Source organism: Acinonyx jubatus, chromosome C1, assembly GCF_027475565.1.
Source record: "Acinonyx jubatus isolate Ajub_Pintada_27869175 chromosome C1, VMU_Ajub_asm_v1.0, whole genome shotgun sequence".
Classification (NCBI taxonomy): Eukaryota; Metazoa; Chordata; class Mammalia; order Carnivora; family Felidae; genus Acinonyx; species Acinonyx jubatus.
The window spans coordinates 151,776,400-151,798,316 of record NC_069381.1 but is presented as its reverse complement, the minus strand read 5'-3'; the positions used below and the strand labels follow the sequence as shown (position 1 = coordinate 151,798,316).

Here is a 21,917-nt window from a genome sequence, read left to right as displayed (position 1 = left end):
CTAAATGTAAAATACAAAACCATAAAATGTATATAAGAAAGCATAGAATAAAATCTACATGACTTCAGATTTAGTGATAAGTTTTAAACACCAATAACAGAATCCATGAAAGAACAAATTGATTAATTTGGACTTAATTATAATTAAAAATTTCTGCTCTGCAGAGACACTATAAAGGGAATGAAAAAACAAGCTATAATTGGAAGAAAATATTTGCAAAACATGTATCTGAAAAAAAGACTCGTATCCAAAATATACAAAGAAAGTACTCTTAAAACTCAACAACAACAACAACAACAACAACAACAAAAAACCCAAATAACTCAATTTAAAAGCAGGCAAAAATCTGGACACCCTATAAAAGAATATATACAGAAGTCTAATAAGGATATATAAAGATGCTAAACAACATTTGCCATTGGAGAATTGAAAATTAAAACAAAAATGAGTTACTACTATATATTATATACCTATTAGAATGGTTAAAAATCCAAAAAAAAACCTGGCAATACAAATTGCAGAACAACAAGATGGATGCAGAACAATAAGAATTCTCATTCATCGCTGGTGGGAATGCAAAACAGTATAGCCACTTTGCAAGACAATCTGGCAGTTTCTTACAAAATAAACACAGTCTAACCATATGATCCAGCAATTGCCCTACTAGATATTTAGCCAATTAAATTGAAATTTATGTCTACACAAAAACATTCATGTGAATATTTATAACAGTTGTATTCATAATCACAAGAAACTGGGAAGCCTGGGTGGTTTAGTGGTTAAGCATCTAACTTTTGATTTCAGCTCAGGTCATGATCTCACAGTTCATGACATTGATCTCCATATCAGGTTCCAGGCTGCATGGAGCTTGCTTGGGATTCTCTCTCGCCCTCTTTTTCTGCCCCTGCCCTGCTCATACACATGCACACATGCTCTCTCTCTCTCTCTCTCTCAAAATAAATAAACTTAAAAAAAACCCAAAAAACTGGAAGCAATCAAGATGTCCTTTAACGGGTGAATGGATAACTGTGCTGTATTCATCCAGTGAAATATTACTCAGTGATAAAAAGAAAATGAGCTATCAAGCCACAAAAAGACATTGAGAACCTTAAATGCATATTAATACATGAAAAAAGCCATATAAACAAAGCTATATTCGTCTGATTCCAATTACATGACATTATGGAAAAGATCACAATAGAAATGATTTAAAAAATCAGATTTTCAAAGGTTTGGGGTGGGTTGACTGGGTGATACACGCAGAATTTTTTAGGGTGGAGAAATTTCTTCATGATTCTGTAATGATGAACACAAGCATCTGTCAAAACCCACAGAACTTTACAGTACAATGAGTTAACACTGTATGCAAATAAAAAAAATAATTTGTCAGTTTGGGTATCTCCGGTTGAAATACAGAATGTGACAAAGGGATATAAATATATTTAAAATGTATAAAAAAAAAACTCAAGGAAGGAGTGGGAGAATAAGTACCTATCTAAGCAACTTTGGAAATGAGTGGAGTCTGTAAGACAAAGGCAAACACCATGCACTCTAGTTAATAAAGTTGTTTCCCATGTTAGTATGGATTAACAGTCCTGAAACAACTTTGCATGTGTACTGGTATTGAACAGTTAAGCATTTAGATAGCGGATGATGGAAGCAGCCAATTTTTTTTATCTTTCCATTTATTTAAATTCCAGTTAGTTACCATATAGTGTAGCATTGGTTTCAGGACTAGAACCCAGTGATTCACCACTTACATATAACACCCAGTGCTCATCCCAACAAGTGTCTTCCTCAATGCCCATCACCCATTTAGTCCATCCCCCCATCTACCTCCCCTCTAGCAATCCCTAGTTTGTTCTCTGTATTTAAGAGTCTCTTATGGTTTGCCTCCCTACCTGTTTTTATCTTACTTTTCCTTCCTTTCTTTTATGTTCATCTGTTGTGTTTCTTAAATTCCACATCAGTGAAATCATATATATTTGTCTTTCTCTAGCTGACTTATTTTGCTTAGCATTATACCCTCTAGTTCCACCCACATTTTTGCAAATGGCAAGATTTCATTCTTTTTGATCGCTGAGTATTTCATTGTGTATATGTACCACATCTTTATCCATTCGTCAGTCGATGGACATTTGGGCTCTTTCCATAATTTGGCTATTGTTGATAGTACTGCTATCAACATTGGGGTGCATGTGCCCCTTCCAACCAGCAGTTTTGTATCATTTAGATAAATACCTAGTAGTGCAATTGCTGTATTTTAGGGTAGTTCTATTTTTAATTTTTTTGAGGAACCTCCATACTGTTTTCCAGAGTTGCTGTACCAGTTTGCTTCCCCACCAGCAGTGTGAAAGGGCTTCCCTTTCTCCACATCCTCGCCAACATCTGTTGTTGCCTGAGTTGTAAACTTTAGCTATTCTGACAGGAGTGAGATGGTATCTCACTGTGGTTTTGATTTGTGTTTCCCTGATGATGAGTGATGTTAAACATCTTTTCATGTGTCTGTTGGCCATCTGGATGTCTTCTTTGGAAAAATATAAATTCATGTCTTCTGCCCATTTCTTCACTGGATTATTTGTTTTTGGTGTGTTGAGTTTGGTAAGTTCTTTATAGATTTTGGGTACTAGCCCTTTATCAGATATGTCATTTGCAAGTATCTTCTCACATTCTGTTGGTTGCCTTTTAGTTTTGTTGATTGTTTCCTTTGCTGTGTGGAAGTTTTTTATTTTGATGAGGTCCCAATAGTTCATTTTTGCTTTTATTTCCTTTGCCTCCAGAGACATGTCTAGTAAGAAGTTGCTGCAACCAAGATCAAAGAGGTTGCTTCCTGCTTTCTCCTGTAGGATTCTGATGGCTTCCTGTGTCACATTTAGGCCTTTCATCCATTTTGAATTTATTTTTGTGTATGGTGTAAGATAGTGGTCCAGTTTCATTCTTGTGCATGTCATTTATCCAGTTTTCCCAGCATCATTTGCTGAAGAGGCTGTCTTTTTTCCATTCAATAATCCTTTCTTGCTCAAAGATTAGTTGGCTATACATTTGTGGATCCACTTCTGGGTTCTCTATTCTGTTCCATTCATCTGTGTCTGTTTTTGTGCCAGCACCATTACTATCTTGATAATTACAGCTTTGTAATACAACTTAAGGTCTGGAATTGTGATGCTTCCAGCTTTGGCTTTCTTTTTAACATTACGTTGTCTATTTGGGGTCTTTTCTGGTTCCAAACAAATTTTAGGGATTGTTTGTTCTAGCTCTGTGAAGAATGCTGGTGTTATTTTGAGAATCTACACATTTTGAATGTGTAGATTGCTTTGGGTAGTATAGACATTTTAACATCAGTTGTTCTTCCAATCCATGAGCATGAAATGTTTGCCCTGGTTTCTAGTACCGTTCTCCAATAAAAGACAAGGTCTTCTTGGACAAATGGCCAATGCTAGAGCAGGAAATATGAGTCTGTGGCATTTGCAGTGCCACAAAGTTAGAAAGTGCTAAAAAAGACAAACAAAAACAAGACACACAGAATTATGAGGTTAAATCAAAGAGAAGTAGTCAATGAAGTCAATGAAAAAGCTTTCAATGACCAAAACTGGAACAATTTAAGCAACAAATTATATAAAACAAATTAGAATTCAAACTGAAAATTAGTATTATAAGTAAATACTCATATAAACAAGTGATTGAATACCCATTCATCAGTCAGTGGACATTAGGCTTTTTATATAATTTGGCTATTGTTGATAATGCTGCTATAAACATTGAGGTGCATGTGCCTCTTTGAATCAGTATTTTTATATCCTTTGGGTAAATACGTAGTAGTGCAATTGCTGGATTATAGGAGAGTTCTTTTTTAACTTTTTGAGTAACTTCCACACTGTTTTCCACAGTGGCTGCACCAGTTTGCATTCCCACCAACAGTGTAAGAGGGTTCTTTCTCTGCTTCCTCACCAACACCTGTTGTTTCCCGTGTTGTAAATTTTAGCCATTCTAACAGGTGTGAGGTGATATCTCATTGGAGTTCTGATTTGTATCTCCCTGATGGTGAGCGATGTTGAACAGCTTTTCATGACTGTTAGCCATCTGGACATCTTTTTTGGAAAAATGTCTATTCATGTCTTCTGCCCATTTCTTAACTGGGTTATTTGTTTTTTGAGTGTTGAGTTTGGAAAGTTCCTTATGGATTTTGGATACTAACGCTTTATCAGATATGTCATTTGCCAGTACCCTCTCCCATTCCGTAGGTTGCCTTTCAGTTTTGTTGATTGTTTCCTTTGCTGTGCAGAAGCTTTTTTATCTTGATGAGGTCCCAATAGTACATTTTTGCTCATTTCCCTTGCTCTGGAGATGCATTTAGTAAGAAGTTACTATGGCTGGTGTCAGACAACATGGATGGAGCTAGACTATATTACCCTAAGCAAAATAAGTCAGTCAGAAAAAGACAAATACCACATAATTTCACTTATATGTGGAATTTAAGAAATGAAACAGATGAACATATAGGGAAAAAGAGAGAGACAAACCATGAAACAGACTCTTAGCTACAGAGAACAAACAGGGTTGCTGATGGGAGGTGGGCAGAGGATGGGTTAAAAGGGTGGTGGGTATTAAGGAGGGCACTGGTGATGAGCACTGAGTGTTGTATATAAGTGATGAATCACTAAATTCTACTTCTGAAACTAATATTATACTATATGTTAACTAACTAGAATTTAAATAAAAACTTGAAATTAAAAAAAGAAATTATTGAATAAATACATAAATGAGAGGTAATAGACAAATCCCCCATGCAGAAGAATTCCAAACAATTTATGTACCTACTCTGCTCTTAAGAAGGTGGATCATAACTCCCTGTTCCTGATGTGTGGGCTGCACATTGTGACTTCATTACAAAGAGCGCACTATGGGGGAAAAAAGAGTAAATTTACAGTGGAGAAACTTGCAAACACTACCTCCAGTCAGGTGATGAAAGTTAGTGTCGACAATGATAAGTCATATGGATAGTATGTACCCTTGATATGATAGGACAATAATAATATTGTACCTCTGTGGTCTTCTTTCCAAAAATCCATAACCCCAATCTCATCATGAGAACAACATCAGACAAATACCAATTGAAAGAAATTCTTCCAAATACCCAAAAGTATTCCTCAAAACTATGAAAGTAATCAGAAACAAGGAAAGTCTTAGAAACTTTCTCAGAGGAGCCTAAAGTGACATGATGACTAAATAGAACATGGAATCCTGAATGGGATCCTGGAATATAAAAAGGATATTAGGGGAAAAAACCTGAGAAAATCTGGATGAAGCATTGGCTTTGGTTAATAATAATGTATCAGTATTAGTTAAAATGTACCATATCAACATAAGATGTTAATAATAGGGGAAACTGGGCATATTTGGGAAGTCACTGTGCCCTCTTTGTAATTGTTCTGTAAATCTCAAGTTATTCTAAAATATAAATTTTATTTTATAAAATTCTATAGAAGTGGCTAATGAAGCAGCTCATTAAGTGGTTCCCTACTGGCCCTTCTGGCCTTTCATTTTAAATAATTGATTCTTGCTTGACACTTTGTAAAGAGCAGGAGACTAATGATGTTAGAGGCAAAAGTGTGTGGTTGCTGCCTCTTTGCCATTCTAAGTGTCTGTAAATCTGACTCCTTGCATCCAAATTTTCTATTGGTTTTCCTAATAAATTTCATATAATAACAGTATCACTGTATGCAATTACTGAAAGTGCTCTACAAATACAGGCAAGAAAATTCATCATAGACAGCAACTCTGGGTTTTGACAAGTCCTTTATATCAACATCAATTGAAATAACTATAATGGCTATGCTGACCTTAGCTCCAATTCTCTCTCTTATAGCCAGTGTCCAGAAGGATACATCTGTGTGAAGGCTGGTCGAAACCCCAACTATGGATACACAAGCTTTGATACCTTTAGTTGGGCTTTCTTGTCCTTATTTCGACTCATGACTCAAGACTACTGGGAGAATCTTTACCAGTTGGTAAGTGTCTTAGTCCATTGGGGCTGCTGCAACAATACAGACTGGATAGCTTATAAATAACAGAATTTTATTGCTCACCATTCTGGAGACTGGGAAGTTTAAGAACAAGACACCAGCATGGCTCCATTCTGGCAAGAGCCCCTTTCTGGTTCATAAGCTGATTCCTTCTCACTGTGTCATCATCTCTCTGGAGGCTCTTTTTTTCAGGCACTAATCCCATTCATGATAGCTCTACCTTCAAAACCTCCCAAAGGCCCCCACCTTCTAATACTATCACCTTGGACATTAGGATTTAAAGTTAGGAATTTTGGGGGGACATAAGCATTCAGGCTGTAGGAGTAAGGTTCAAATCAACATGTGTGGGATTTAATTTTATGAACATATATGAACTGAAAAATATCAATACTTGTTAGTAACACACTAGAATACAGAGGAGGGTCCAGTACAGCAAGTTTGCCTAGAATCCCAATTGTTCATTCAGTCAGTACATGTACAGTAAGGACTTTTTATATGAAGGACATTTCGCTAGGAACTATAGAAGATGCAAAGAATGTTCAAGGCTTTGAGTTCATAATCTAGTTATAGATATAAAAGGAACACATGAAAATATTTAAAAGCTCAATGCTCACTTTTTCTTTCTTTCCTTATTTAAATTCAAGTTAGTTAACACACAGTGTAGTATTGGTTTCAGGAGAACTGAAACCCCACCCACCCCCTCCCCCTCCCCTCCAGCAACCCTTAGTTTGTTCTCTGTATTTAAGAGTCTCTTATGGTTTGCCTCCCCCTCTGTTTTTATCTTATGTTTCCTTCCTTTCCCCTATAGTGAAAGATAAATATCATATGATTCACTTATATGTGGAATTTAAGAAACAACAGAATCAATGTTCATTTTAACACCAAACAAATCTTGGTCAAAATACAGGATGATAAAAAGTATTCATCTCCTCACTATCTAATTATGGAAATAAAATCTTTACCTGGGACATTATATAAAATACTGATGAAATTACCCTTTGTTTCCTCTAGACGTTACGTGCTGCTGGAAAAACCTACATGATATTTTTTGTCCTGGTGATTTTCTTGGGATCTTTTTATTTGGTGAATTTGATACTGGCTGTGGTGGCCATGGCCTATGAGGAACAGAACCAGGCCACCTTGGAAGAGGCAGAACAGAAAGAGGCTGAATTTCAGCAAATGCTTGAACAGCTTAAAAAACAACAGGAAGAAGCTCAGGTACTAAGTGATAAAGTTTCACGGTTACTGTTGTTATTTTTTTATTGTAAATTTTAAGTAGGAATATTGTTGTGCACAGAGGTCAAACTGGAACTGGCTTTTCATTTGGTATACAAGCACTGTCATTAGAAAAGGGAAAGCTGGGGCACCTGGGTGGCCCAGTTGGTTAAGCATCGACTTTGGCTCAGGTCATGATCTCATCATGTTCCAGGAGTTTGAGCCCCATGTTGGGCTCTGTGCTGACAGCTCAAGAGCTTGGAGAGCCTGCTTTGGAGTCTGTGTCTCCCTCTCTCTCTGCCCCTCCCCTGCTCACACTTTGTCTCTCTCTCTTAAAAATAAATAAACATAATTAAAAAAAAAAGAGAGAGAGAGAAAGCTATTCAAACCTAAAATTGTTTCTCAAGTTGGAATCAAAGGAACATTATCTATAGAAATTAGCTTGGGGTAGAAAACACAGTTGGGATAAGGTTAACTAAAATGTCTCATGAAACCTGAGAGAGGAATCTGATATTCAGTTTAATGTGAAAAGATATATAACTGGTATTTCCAACTATTCATGTTTCACTCCTAATTATAACATTTGAGGGTTTATTCTGAAGTTAATTGAGCTCAAATGTTAACAAGAGAACTTTATGTATACCTACTTTTAACCATTCTTTGGGGTTTCTGTAGCTTAAAAGGTGTTTGCTACAGCCCCTATCAGGATATCACGAAAGCATCTGCATTAGATTCCAACTTTAAATTCTCATTAATATTAAAAGGCTATTTGAACACAGGTCATGGTGAATGGGGTATTCATGTCTTGAGGGAATAGACAGAAGAACAGTATTGGCTTAAAAGAAAATCATAGGAAGACAGTAAATTCTGATTCAGGGCAGTGAAACTTACAGTTCCTCCACATTTTTGCCAATATTTGGTATGGTCAGTCTCACTAGCCATTCTACTAAGTCCTTCACTGTTTTATTCTGCATTTTCTTAATGATTAATGATGTTGAGCATATTTTCATGTTATTTTCTGTCTATGTATCTTCTATATGAAGTGGATGTTTAAATCATTTGCCCATTTGTTTTTTAAACTGGGTTTTTTGTTTTCTTGAGTTTTTAGTCTTTATATATCCTCAAAATAAGTCCTTTAGTCTTCAATGATATGTATACTTTGCAAATACTTTCTCCTAATCTGTAATTTACTTTTCATTCTTCTAATAATATTTTTAGGATAAAAGTTAAACTTTGATGAAATATACTTTACCAAACCTTTTTTGTTTGTTAGGTCATGTTTTGGCATTGTATCTAACACATTTTTGCCAAATTAACATCATACAGATTTTCTATTTTTTCTTCTAGAAGCTTTATAGTTTCATGTCCTATATTTATGTCAATGATCCATCTTAAGTTAATTTTTTGTTTAAGGTGTAATTTATATGTTGAGATTTTTCTTTTGCATATGTATATCTAATTACTATAGCACCATTTGTTGAACAAAATATCTTTCTCCACTAAACTGCGTTTGAACTTTTGTCAAAAATCAGTTGTCCAGATGTGAATGTGTCTATTTCTGGATTTTGTTCTGTTCAATTGATTTGTTTCTCTTTATACCAATACACATTTTTATTACCACAGCTATTTAATAAGTCTTGAAATTAGACAGCTCTCCAACTTTCTTTTTCATAGCTGTTTTAACTATCCTAAGCCCTTTGTAACTTTATATGGGTTCTAGAATCACCTTGTCAATTTCAGTTACATTAATTTCTGTTGCTATGTCTTCAAGTTCATCATCTTTTCTTCTGTAATGTCTGATGTGTCATTAATCCTATCCAGTGCCTTTTTTAACTCAGTTTATGCCACTTTCATCTCTAAAACATTGATCTGCATCTCTTTTATATTTCCCATGTCTTTAACATTTTGAGCAGACACAATATAGTTATAATAACTGTTTAAAGTCCTTGTCTGCTAATTCTAAATCTGTGTCAGATCTTAGTTGGTTTTAATTAATTTTTTTTCTTCATTACTGTTCATGTATTACTGATTTTTTTTGCATTCCTAACAATTCTCAATTTAATTCCAGACACTGTTAACTTTACCTTTTTTGGGTGCTGGATATTTTTGTATTCCTAAAAAAATTCTTGATCCTTATTTGGGGACATTACTTACATTACTTATAAACAGTTTGATTCTTTTGCATCTTGAAACCTTTGACGAGTTATTAGGTAGAAGTGGTGGAGCATCTAGTGTAAAGCAGACTATTCCCTACCACTGAGCGAAGATCCTTTTAAATAGTATCCAATGCCCCATTAATGCAGTGTCTTCAAAACCACTGTTACATGTATTTTGTCTGTTTTAGTGGTTATTGCAGGAGGGAGAGCAAATCCCTATTACCATATCTTAGCCAGAAGCAGAAGTCCAAATAACTTTTGTACATAGTGACTTTTTGATATATAGTGATTTTTTTTTCAGACGGATGGTTCTAGGTATTTAAAGCATTATTTGAATGACAGCAGATCTTTGAATTTGTAGATTCAAAATTTAAGTTCTTAATAATTCTGAGTTACTTTGAAGATGCACAACATATAGCACTAAGTCCTTTTTTTGAGGCTTTTTTTTGGTGGGACAGGGATTTGACAATGATTGTTTAGCTGGTTACCCAAACCAACCATTTTCTTAGCATTTGTTGAACATGCTGGCTTTACTATTTTCATCTTACCATTGGGTACAGAGTAGTATCATTGTTATATTTATTGATTTTATAAGAAAAGCTAAAAAACAAGTTTGATGATACTTGAAAATCTTATGAAAATATACCTCATGGTTGGCAGAAAGTTCTACTACATTTCAAGTACTTAAGAGTTTACTTCAGATCACTGTAAATAAAACCCATTTATAAGATAATGAAATACATTATCTATTTACAGGGCTAATTATTTATCTCAAGGTTTAAATAAATATTATAGGAGGTAATATTTGTAGATTTTATGTAAATGTATCTTAAAGAATTGGATTACTATAGTATCATTTATAAAAACAGACAAAGCAATGTGCTTGAAAATACTACACAGATACATAGTACAGGAGTAAGAATGCATTGTGAAATTCTACCATTTTAGGGTAAAATATGGCATCAATTAAAAGAGTATAATCTTTTAAAGTTAGAAGTGAAAGTGTATAATGTCTATTAGAAGTTTAAAGAATCTAATTATCTGACCTAATTAGGTCAACTAAAAAATGTCCATTCTTTTCACTTAAGTGTCAGTTATTGGATTCCAGTGAACAAATGATGATTTGATAGCTTCATACATATAAAAATTTAAACTGATTCTAGGGTAACTAATCCCAGTATTTTAATAGGGACTAGGATGGCACAGTACCAATCCAATATTACTTCCTTATTGAGAGTAGAGGTAACAATTCCCAGATAATAGCCAATGTTGAAACACAGGAAGGGGTTGGAGGCAGACATAGAGGGAGACGTAGTCTACCCATGAGATCATTGGTGCTCCACTGTAAACTTGCATCTTGCTAATCACCAGTGACTCTTCAAATTTACCATTTAGTCAATGACTTCATGAAGCCTAACATCACTTCTGTTTTCATTTAGTATCTGTTGAAGGACCTCCTAGTGCTAGTCATTGTTTAGACATGAAAAAGTAATGTAGTAAGCCCAGTGAACTCACAAATCAAGTATAACTTTAAAGGATCATGAAAGACAAAACCCAACAACAACAAAAAGATTTATCCTAAGTCACCATAACTATTTGGCAGTTAACTTGTGATCTTTAAATGTCTAATAGTGCCCAATATAACACATCCCATAACAATGTATATTGATCTGATAGGAAAAATTTAATAGTAAACTTTGGGGCAAAATTAGAAATAGTGGTATTTAAGAGATCCAAAATAATTAGAGGTAAAATTGAAACAGGTATAGTTAATGTCTTGTAATTTTAATGGGTTTTTAAACCTGGATTTATGTCTTTAAATTTTTTTAAGTTTATTTATCCATTTTGAGAGAGAGAAGTAGGCAGGGAGGGGTAGAGAAAGGATCCCAAGTGCAGAGCCTAATGTAGGGCTCAAACTCACGAACAGCAAGACCATGACCTAAGCTGAAATCAAGAGTTGGACGCTTAACTCACTGAGCCACCCAGACACCCCCAAACTGGATTTATGTTAATTTTTTAAATATATGAAATTTATTGTCAAATTGGTTTCCATACAACACCCAGCGCTCATCCCATCAGGTTCCCTCCTCAATACCCATCACCCACCCTCCCTTCCCTCCCACCCCACATCAGCCCTCAGTTTGTTCTCAGTTTTTAAGAGTCTCTTATGCTGGATTTATGTTTAAAGTGAAGTATAATTACAAGCAGCCATGTGGCTTTATTTTTTAAGGACTGTGTGTATACAGTGAGTTATATACGCTAAATCACACAGAAAGGTTATAAGAAGAACTAAATGTTACTCCTTGAGTAAATATTAAGCATATATTTGTTATTTGTTATAGGAGGAATTCATCAATGCAATACTCTCAATCTAAGTAAGCAGGACATTGGTCTTGTCACAGAGATGGGTAGAAACAGGTACACAGACATGAGAAGTGACAGGAAACATCTGCCTTTGAGGGAATCGGCAAATCACTGGCAGTGGAACAAGTGACAGATTTGAGTTGATGAGTGACACAGAAAATGTGTTGTGTCGGGAGGTTACTGTTGTTGCCTTAGAAATGCTTTAGTTTTGAGTTATTTGAACTGTTATCCAGAATACGTAGGGAAATCATGTCTTATGCAAAACAAATTCCGGAAGTGATTTAAATGAACATGAGTTTCAGGATTATGACAAAGGAATATTACCACCACTTCCTTTATTTCTAACTGCAAACAAGTCAATAAATGATTAACACTGTGTGTTGCACTGTGTTACTGTGTATGCAAAGTGGAAAGGAGAATTAAAGACTTTATTTGGATAAAAATAAATATATGTATATTCATTAGTTCAACAAATGCTGTATATTATGTACCTCCTATGTATCAACTACTAAGCAACTCTAACTTGCTACAAATAAGTGCTTCATTTATTCACTTTATTTTATATATATTTACATTGGACTCATTCATATTTACAAAGGGCCCTTAATATTTCTCATCTTCCATTACTAATGATATTAGAAGTGATACTAAAATCAAGAATCCAGTAAAAAAAATCTGGCTCTCTGACACTATGTAATTTTATAAATACCCAAACTCTGAATTACTGTTCCATTAAATTGCTAGACAATGACTTATACTGAGTCTTAGATCTAGGTTTCCATAATGAATATAGTATTCAATATAAACAAAAATCTGTTTTACATTTTACGTACATTTTACATTGCTTAGCCCAACACACATATTTAATTCTATATGGAGTACTATCATTCCTATCCCTGGGATCATGATAATCCTAGAATATTTGTATTATACCACCTTTAATTTTAAGCCTTTCTTTTTCTTTTTAATTATTTGCAGTTGAGATGAGATTTAGAAATAGAAATTATTTTGGAGGCTTTGCTTCTTTTCAGGAAGGAAAAAACAAAAAGCATGTGTTATCAAACTCATTTTAAATTGTTTTATCTTCTTTCCTAAAATATGTTTCTGTTATACAGACCATCGTGACACATAGTCTTTTAGGAGATCTTCAAAATCCAAGTCTAAATATGATGTGTTGTTCTTTTCCCACCCTTACCCCAGTGTCTAAGACAATTGACAGCTTAATACCTTTTTTGTCTTTATTCACCAAACATTTACTGGACACTTTTTATGTCAGGTGGCATAATAGGCAATGTGCACAAATACATATGACTAAATTCTTATCTAGCATTTATCTAGTAGAGAAGATAGGATAGAACAAAATGGGTGGCTAAATTAGAGTTGTTTGTATTCAGTAATGACATGTGTAAAAAGTTGAACCAACATTCTTATAATTTAATCATTTCCACTTCTGTGATTATATTTAAAAACAAGAATATACTTAATAAGAACTCAGCTTTGATATGCACCATATCGCTGTTTCATATTCTCTCTAGTCATGGCTAAATCATTTCCAGTCTTAAAATACTATTCATATAAATGAAATTACAACACATTTGTCATGTGTCATCTTAGAGCTGGTTGTTTCTTTAGTATATACAGAAATTCAAAACAACTAAGTATACTTAGTGCTGAAACAAAAAAAGAAAATATTTGAAGATCTAATAATCCCTTGAATGATCATTTCAGGCATTTACTGATTGCTATGTTAATCACTTTATTTATAATAACAATAAATAATATATAAACATTAAAAAATTTAAAACTAAAAGTGCTATGTAATAAATTAGTCATGTTAATCTCAGTTCACCCTAGGGATGTGAACTATAGTACTGAATATAATTCAAATGAAGGAAGAGGTCAAACTTGCCAATATATTCCCACTCTTTTTATCTGGTGGTAAAGCAGTAGGCACTTCAAATGATTTGAGTTCATCACCAAAGGAAAAGAAACGATCTTAGTCCTAGATTTAGAAGGAAAAAATATCACTCAGTTGTTCACAGTCACATGTGGGAAGAACAAGTCTGTGGATGGAATTGGAATAGTAATCAGATCAGCAACCACCGCAAAGAGAACATTTGCTTTTAAAATGTAGAAGATATTTTTAAGAGAGCAATTTTGCCTAGAAATTAAGCTAATCCCAACAGGGTTTTTTTTTTTAAAGACTCTCCAAGAGATGTACCAAACCTGACTTTTCTTGCCTTAATGCATAGGTTACCATATTGCTTTGTACTGTTTTAAATCGTCATTATTAAGTAAACTCTCTTGTGGTAAAACACAACGAAATGACCAGAATGTTTCCATATGCTTAATAGTCTTACATGGCAATGTGTGTACCACAGTCAACTGTTTCCAAAATGACTTGTTATAAACAGTGCCTGGCTTTGTCTCAAACAGGCAGTTGCAGCCGCATCAGCTGCTTCAAGAGATTTCAGTGGAATAGGTGGGTTAGGAGAGCTCCTGGAAAGTTCTTCAGAAGCCTCGAAGTTAAGTTCCAAAAGCGCTAAGGAGTGGAGGAACCGACGGAAGAAAAGAAGACAGAGGGAACATCTTGAAGGAAACAACAAAGGAGAGGGAGACAGGTTTCCCAAATCAGAATCTGAGGACAGTGTCAAAAGAAGAAGCTTTCTTTTCTCCATGGATGGAAATCGACTGACTAGCGACAAGAAATTCTACTCCCCTCATCAGGTATGGTTTTCTATGAAGTGTTGCATTTGTTTTGTCATTTCTATTGCTTTGTATTTACTGATTTTGGCATATTTTTATAATATCTCATATAAATGAGGGACAGGGAACTAACATTTAATGGTTATTTAATTTGTATCATAAGTTGTCTTTAAAAGACTTTTATTAAACCATTGAGAACTTTTAAGGTAATCAGCTTTACACACGCACTAATTTGAGACCCTGTTTCTTAATCTCTTTTTGGGGGTTGAGGGTATGTAACCCACCTATCAAATTTTTCTCTTCAGTGAGAGTTTTGCAATCTCTTGTTTACCTTTTTCATTTTGAGACCTCAAATGAACTTATTATCTTTGCATATGGGTGTCTCCTTTTATTTTTTGAGGTTCTCACTGCAACATATGTATGAATTTTGAAAAGAAATGTTACTGGATTTTGCCTTATTCTTTTGATACGAGAACTGTGCTGTCATAAGTCTCCATTATGCTGACATGGTGTTGCTCTATGAAACATTAGAATGAAATGACCTAAGTGCTCTTGGAAGAGACCTAAATTGAAGGCAGTATATGTTTGCTCTGATTTAATATGAACTACACAATTCTGCAGCATATCTTCAAGCCAATGAGGGAAAGTAGTTTTAAATCTTTGTTAATACATTTTATGGGTTGCATAATGTAAAGAGTAAATAATTATGATATCTGTGATAAGTACAGTATGGCTTTGAACATTATTTGGTTCCCCTAGAATTTCATGTGCCATGAATCATTAACTCTTATAATCATATTAATCTGGGTCAGAATTATACCTTAAAAATAATGTTTTAGGGGGCATTATATAATTGAGATAAAGCAAAAAACTCTGTATCAACCAAGAGTTATGACATCTTTCTTATAAAGAACAAAAACTTTTCTAAAAATTAGAAGGATAAGCACAAAATTCAATACAGTGTTTAGTTATTGGCTGACAGGAAAGGGCATATGCAAGTCATCAATGGGTGTTTATTTTTTAATTTATATTGAAGATGTAAATAAAATAAAAAATAAATCGCTAATAAACTCCATGTTAATAACTTGAATTCTCTTAGTAGAACAAAATAGATGTGCACACACAAAAAGTTAAAAGATAAAAATCATTTTCCTTCAGATAATGTCACTACCAAGAGATCCAATTATTGTCTTGCATAATACAAATAGAAAGTATGGTTTTATATCAGCACAACGCATTTGGGATTAACTGGAAGCTCTATTTGTCTATTTCTGTGACCAGATTTTTTTTTTGCTTAAACTGTCACCCTTGATATTTTAGCATTATTAAGACTATTAGGAGTCATTAGGATTAGGATTATTTGACACTAACATAATGATTGACGTCAAAGAAGCTTGTGTTCATATGTCAACTCCAAGTGAGTTCTGTGACCTTTCTAGTCACTTGTACTATGTTCAATTTCCGTAAAAGAGGGTAATGATGTCTACCTTAAAGAGTTGTGTGAGATTAAGCAACACAGAGAAACCTTATGTGACAAATAGTAAAAGCTCTTATTAAGTTGGTGAATTATTCAAAATGAAGGAACTTTCGAGTAGTTTCAATAATCGCAAATGTATATGCATAGTAGCAGTATTTATGTGAGCACATTTATATGTTTTTAAAAACAGCATTACTTCCATCATTGTTTCATCACCGTGCTCAAAGATAAACTGAGGATTAGTTCATTCAGCCAATCAACAAATATTTTTTGACCACCCGTTAAGTGGCAGAAATAGTTCTAGGTAATGAAAATACTTCAGTGAATGAATACAATTCACTGACTTCATGGAAATTTATACTAAAGAAGAAGACAGACAATATGTGAGATAAGTTATACACTGTGTTAGAAGGTGATAAGTGCTATGGGGAAAAAAAAAGTAAATCATGAAAAAGGGATCAGGAGCACTAACTGGATGTAAAAATTGTAAATAGGGTGGTTTGGGATGCTCTCACTGTAAAGGAGATATTTCAGCAAAGATTTTAAGGAGGCAAGAAAAGGGACTATCTCATTGAAGAGCATCCCAGACTCGTGGAAGAGCCAAGTGTAAGGCCCTGGCATGGCAGTATGCCTGGAATGCTCAAGGAGCATCTGTGAGCCTGTGTTGAGTGAACCACGGAGAGGCAATAGCAGAGGGAAGTTGGGGAACAGCCAGAATTTTAATACTCAAAACAGAATCAGTATATACACATGCTATATATAATTTATTTTCCAGTATTTATAGATACAGGGATAGTAGGTAGGTAGATAAATAGGTAGGGAGATAGATAAATGGATAGATAGATGGGAGAGATTTTAAAAGTAAAAGAAAGATCCTATTAACTGATAATTTACATATTCCAGTAAAGACAGACAGGGAGCATTAACAAAACTCACAAGCAAAAATATACCAGAAGCAGTTTACAATTTCTGGTTGTATAAACAAAAAAGGACTCTCTGATAGTAAAGAAAATCAGTGAAAGTAGTGGGAATAGGAAGCATAAAATGGACATGGCATACTGTTCAAAACAAATTTATCTTCTGAAAATGTCGAGGCAGAGAAGCCATAAATTATGGATACACTGCCCCATACTAACATAAATTTTAAATTTTTTTTTTACATTTAGTCATTATTTTATTTTCAAATAGATAAATCATGTTCAGAGTATAACATGAAAAGGTACTTAAGGATGTACAATGGAAAGTGAATCCCCTCCAAAGATTTTAGCTATGTTGTTTGGACACACAGATGATTTATTTCAACCAGGTTTGTAGTTATAACCAAGTATAGTTGTTGATTTATTGAAAACATTGACAGGTACATATACTGAATTTGAAATGCTATTGAGTATTGCCAACACTCACTTTACATGTTCCCACTAGAACATCTTTAAATTCTCTGCATCATCTTCCATCTTGACTTTTCCCAATTGACTTCAAGTTCAATCCCCCTACATGCAGGATTGTGTTTTACACACCTAATGTCTTCTATTTTCCCAATTGTTATTGAATATTATAAGAGAAAAAGTTCATATTTATCTTCTTGGAACAAGGCAAAAGAAAAATAATGAAGATACCTGGGACTCATGTTGTGCTGTGTCTGAGGCAAAGAAAAATGGCCTTTTGGTCTTCAAAGCATAAAAGCTTGTTTTCTTTGAGAAAGGGCTGCCACAGCTGTGGGTATTCCCTCTACTTTGCTGCATCTTCTAGTGTGTTATTTTTGGTTTATTTTCTCTGAATACTATTTTTGTTATCTTCTTTTTCAGTCTCTGTTGCCTTGAAAGCTCTGCTCATACCCGTTATTATACTTTCCAAAGAGTGAATAGAAATTTCAAATAAACTCAAAATTCTGGAAAGCCTTTGAAACACCCCAACATAAAAACATGCAAATTAAATGAATGTGCCAGATACATTATAATGTACACACATACCACATATCACATACTCCCAACCAATATCCTGTAGACTGATTTTCAGTTCCCAAAGTCAGTTGTGGAACATAGGTACATTAAGATGATCATCCTGAACCATCCTAGGGATTAGTGTAAGAAAAAGTTAGCTTTCTTCTAATACTTGCATTAGAATCACCTGGAATATGTGTGGGATAGTAAAAAAAAAAATGGGACCTAAAAATACACACCAAAGTTTCAAAACACAAGTCTGAGAATAACCACTATTATATTGCTAATTAAAATTGAGTCCAGGGAGATTAAAACATTAACATTCTTTATTACTGGGGGCTGAGTTTATGTCCCCATGGTATCTGATTTCTTGATCACTTTGATCGATTAGAAAATCAGTCTAACCACTGTCTGGCACTGGGTAGCCAACTATGTGTGAACTGAGTGTCACAGGGGCACAGTCTCAAGTTGGACAAGCTGGATAGTCAATAGTTCCTGTGGATAGTCTAAGTAAGTCCAAAGCAAGAGCACATTTCTTAATGAAAAATATCTTTCCAGAACATCACTATGACAGAGGGCAACAGCAATTATTCTGGTGCTTTGCAGTCTGGGAAAAGCCATAAAAATAAAGCTAAAAATGGGACCTAAGAAAATCAGCATGACCTAATTAGGCAGAGGAACCAAAAATAAATTTGATGGAGTCTGCCTTTCCTATGTTTTTTCCCACTAAAATTATTTTATTTGGCTTTATACTGAAGTTTGGAGGAAGAATGGGAAGGTCCAGGCATGTCTGCTACAGGCATATGGATATATATGCGTGTGTGTGTGTGTGTGTGTGTGTGTGTGTGTGTGTATACAACCACATACATATAAAACCCTGACAATGAAGATAGATAGGAGAGGTTATGAGAGTCTAAGCAGGGGGAGCAATGGGGAATGCCATTTTTTTTAAGTTTACGTATTTATTTTGAGAGAGAGAGCACGAGCAAGGGAAGGGCAGAAAGAGAGGGAGAGAGAGAATCCCAAGCTGGCTCTACATTGTCAGCACAGAGCCAACACAGGGCTCAACTATGACATCATAACCTGAGCCAAGACAAAGAGTCAGCCGTTTGATGGACAGAGCCACCCAGGCACTCCTGGGAATGTCATTGTTAATGATGAGGAGAATAAACAAAGATTCTACAGACTGAATAGAGATTTTTTTTAAACTATCGCCAAGTCCAGAATAGAGATATTTGGTGTTGCTAGTTTAAAATTCATTCAAAAGGGTGAAAGAAGGGATTTCATGTTAAATCTTCATTTTCCAGTACCATTTACCCAATTTATTTGAGAACATATGCAATAAAAAAGTTCTGAATCATCCAGTTCCTTTTAATAAAATTGAAGCGAGATCAGAAGGATAAGCTATCTTCTACCTCATCCTCCTTGGTAAAGTCATGTAGATATGTCTTGCCTTTTTAAACTAGTGTTGAATTTTAATAGATAATAGTGTTGATAATAGAATTTATATGGCAGTTTAGGAATTCTCTCTGTTGTGTTTGCTATGACATATATTCTCTCATGGTGAATCACTAGTAGCTATATTTGGGAAACTATTAGCAAATTTGCAAGACAGCATCATAGGTAAGTTTCGTGACCTTTATTCCCACATGGACAGAGACCAACAGATCCAGAAAGAAAGTAAACTAATTTCCTTTTAGAATCCAAAAAAAAAGAAAACAGAGAGATAATAGTTTTGTTTTTAAATCATTATCTAGAAGTAACACATTTGGCATACATATTTTAAATTTGAGCCAACAATCTCTCTTGAGCCATAACTTATTTTCCAAGTTGCATGCTCTTCAGATCATAGCTTTTCATAGTGAAAGCCATCTACTGTTTGTTTAACCACCACTTCCTCCAAAAAGAATCATTTGTCCTTTCTTGTATCAGTTCTACACCTATAACATTATAATAACAAAATCCACCTCATAGTATTAGAGTTAAGAACAAATGAAATAAATGGTCATGCACTTAGTAAATTATAAATCGCAATTCTTAATCAGAAAAACACCCTTTATGCCCAAATTTGCATTGTAGTCTTTAATAAAAATATCAAAACATATGTGTTCTCTCTAAACTTGTTTAGAGCAAGTGTTTAAGAGCCTGTGTTTAAGAGCAAGACTATTCTAATCCAAACAGATTCTGCAATATTAAGACTTTTGTTAAGTAACTGTGTTCCCCCCCCACTCCCAATTCCTTTCTCCCTTGCTCTCTCCTCAGTCTCTGTTAAGTATCCGTGGCTCCCTGTTTTCCCCACGACGCAATAGCAAAACAAGCATTTTCAGCTTCAGAGGCCGGGCAAAGGATGTCGGTTCTGAAAATGACTTTGCTGATGATGAGCACAGTACATTTGAAGACAGCGAGAGCAGGAGAGACTCACTGTTTGTGCCGCACAGACATGGAGAGCGACGCAACAGTAACGTTAGTCAGGCCAGTATGTCATCCAGGATGGTGCCAGGGCTTCCAGCAAATGGGAAGATGCACAGCACTGTGGATTGCAATGGTGTGGTTTCCTTGGTGGGTGGACCGTCAGCTCTAACCTCACCTACTGGACAACTTCTGCCAGAGGTGATAATAGATAAGTTAGCTACTACTGACATTACACACCAATTTGAAATAATCAAAGTCTGGGCAGTTTAGCCTGTTATACCATCCTGCTTCCCCCAAATGAAATGCCTAAAAAATACTATATGATTTATTGAATGAAAAACAATAGAATCTTTAGAACCAACTGAACTGTAGAAGACCATTAGCTTTCAAATGCATTAGAGTTTTTAGAGTCTGAGAAGAAACATCTGCAAATTCGGTAGACGTACCAACACAAAATAATGGACACTGTGACAACCAAATTGTTATTATAAATGTATGTTCACACAGAATTATACAATAATTTATTAATATGATGGAAATTTCATACACTTAAAATTAAATGTTATAATGACCAATATATTGATAATAGGCAGTTTCCACACAAATATCAATATTACAGGGAAGTTAAAATGTTTTGATGTCTATTAAGATTACCCTAAAATGTTTTGATTCTTATAGGATGGCATATAGAAATAATCAAAGAAATCTCAGGAAAGCACACACATTTCATTGTACATCTGTGTTTGTGCATGGAAAAAAAAATTGGCCCATATATGTCAATATAGCTTCAAAGAAAATAACTCTGCCTTGCAACATTATAATCCTACTACTTTTGGGGGGGGGAAGATTGATCTTATTATTAATCATTGAGATAAGCTGAAAATAATCTGCATTTGAATGAAATGAAACAATATATGACTTTAGCATGCTTATGAAATTTCTCTGAAAATTCTAACAGGTTAATTAAAATATTCCTGCAACAAAATTGCCCTATACAATTGCATCCAACTGGTGAATTCTTGTTAAATTCTATTGCTTGTGATAATTTTTAAAAGGTGTTTTTAACTTAATAATAAATTTAATATTTTATTATTACTTGAAAACTATTAACTGGAAAAATTGCATGTAGCATGATTTTCCAAAGAAATGCTCTGTGGTATTGTATTATTCATTGAAAGGGTGGTTTGAACCATCAGTATTTGGTTTGCAGGGCACCACCACTGAAACAGAAGTCAGAAAGAGAAGGCTAAGTTCTTACCAGATTTCAATGGAGATGCTAGAGGATTCCTCTGGAAGGCAAAGAGCCATGAGCATAGCCAGCATCCTGACCAATACAATGGAGGGTAAGAAGCAAGCCACAAGATAGTCAGCTTTACATGATTATATGCTTTGTGGAACTATCTCTTCTTCCTATAGAATTAATAAAGTCAATTACCTAAGATCAGAACTCTGTAACAGACCTACGTAGATGATATGTAGAATATGGTATTATCACACTGGTTACAAAAACTAATATTATCCCTTTTTCTTTTTAACACCTTATCTGGTCTGCAGAGTGGTATTACTCCACTAGATTTTATGTCAGTGAGGATTTATGTTTATGTTACATTATCCTTAAACAATT

The 21,917-nt window shown here is 34.5% G+C and overlaps 1 protein-coding gene across 7 annotated transcripts in view; it reads left to right on the top strand.

Annotated features, from left to right (window-relative positions):
• Positions 1-21,917, top strand: part of LOC106982877 (sodium channel protein type 3 subunit alpha) — a 113,992-nt gene that overhangs the window by 47,844 nt on the left and 44,231 nt on the right. For 3 of the 7 annotated variants that reach the window (XM_027055590.2, XM_027055589.2, XM_027055588.2), the window contains 5 exons: positions 5,867-6,008; positions 7,035-7,241; positions 14,195-14,485; positions 20,144-20,491; positions 21,504-21,636. In XM_027055590.2, the coding sequence (XP_026911391.1) occupies positions 5,867-6,008; positions 7,035-7,241; positions 14,195-14,485; positions 20,144-20,491; positions 21,504-21,636 (1,121 nt within the window). Of the gene's footprint in view, positions 1-5,866; positions 6,009-7,034; positions 7,242-14,194; positions 14,486-20,143; positions 20,492-21,503; positions 21,637-21,917 lie in introns of those variants that run through there. The other 4 variants (XM_027055592.2, XM_027055591.2, XM_053215196.1 and 1 more) reach the window with 4 other exon arrangements.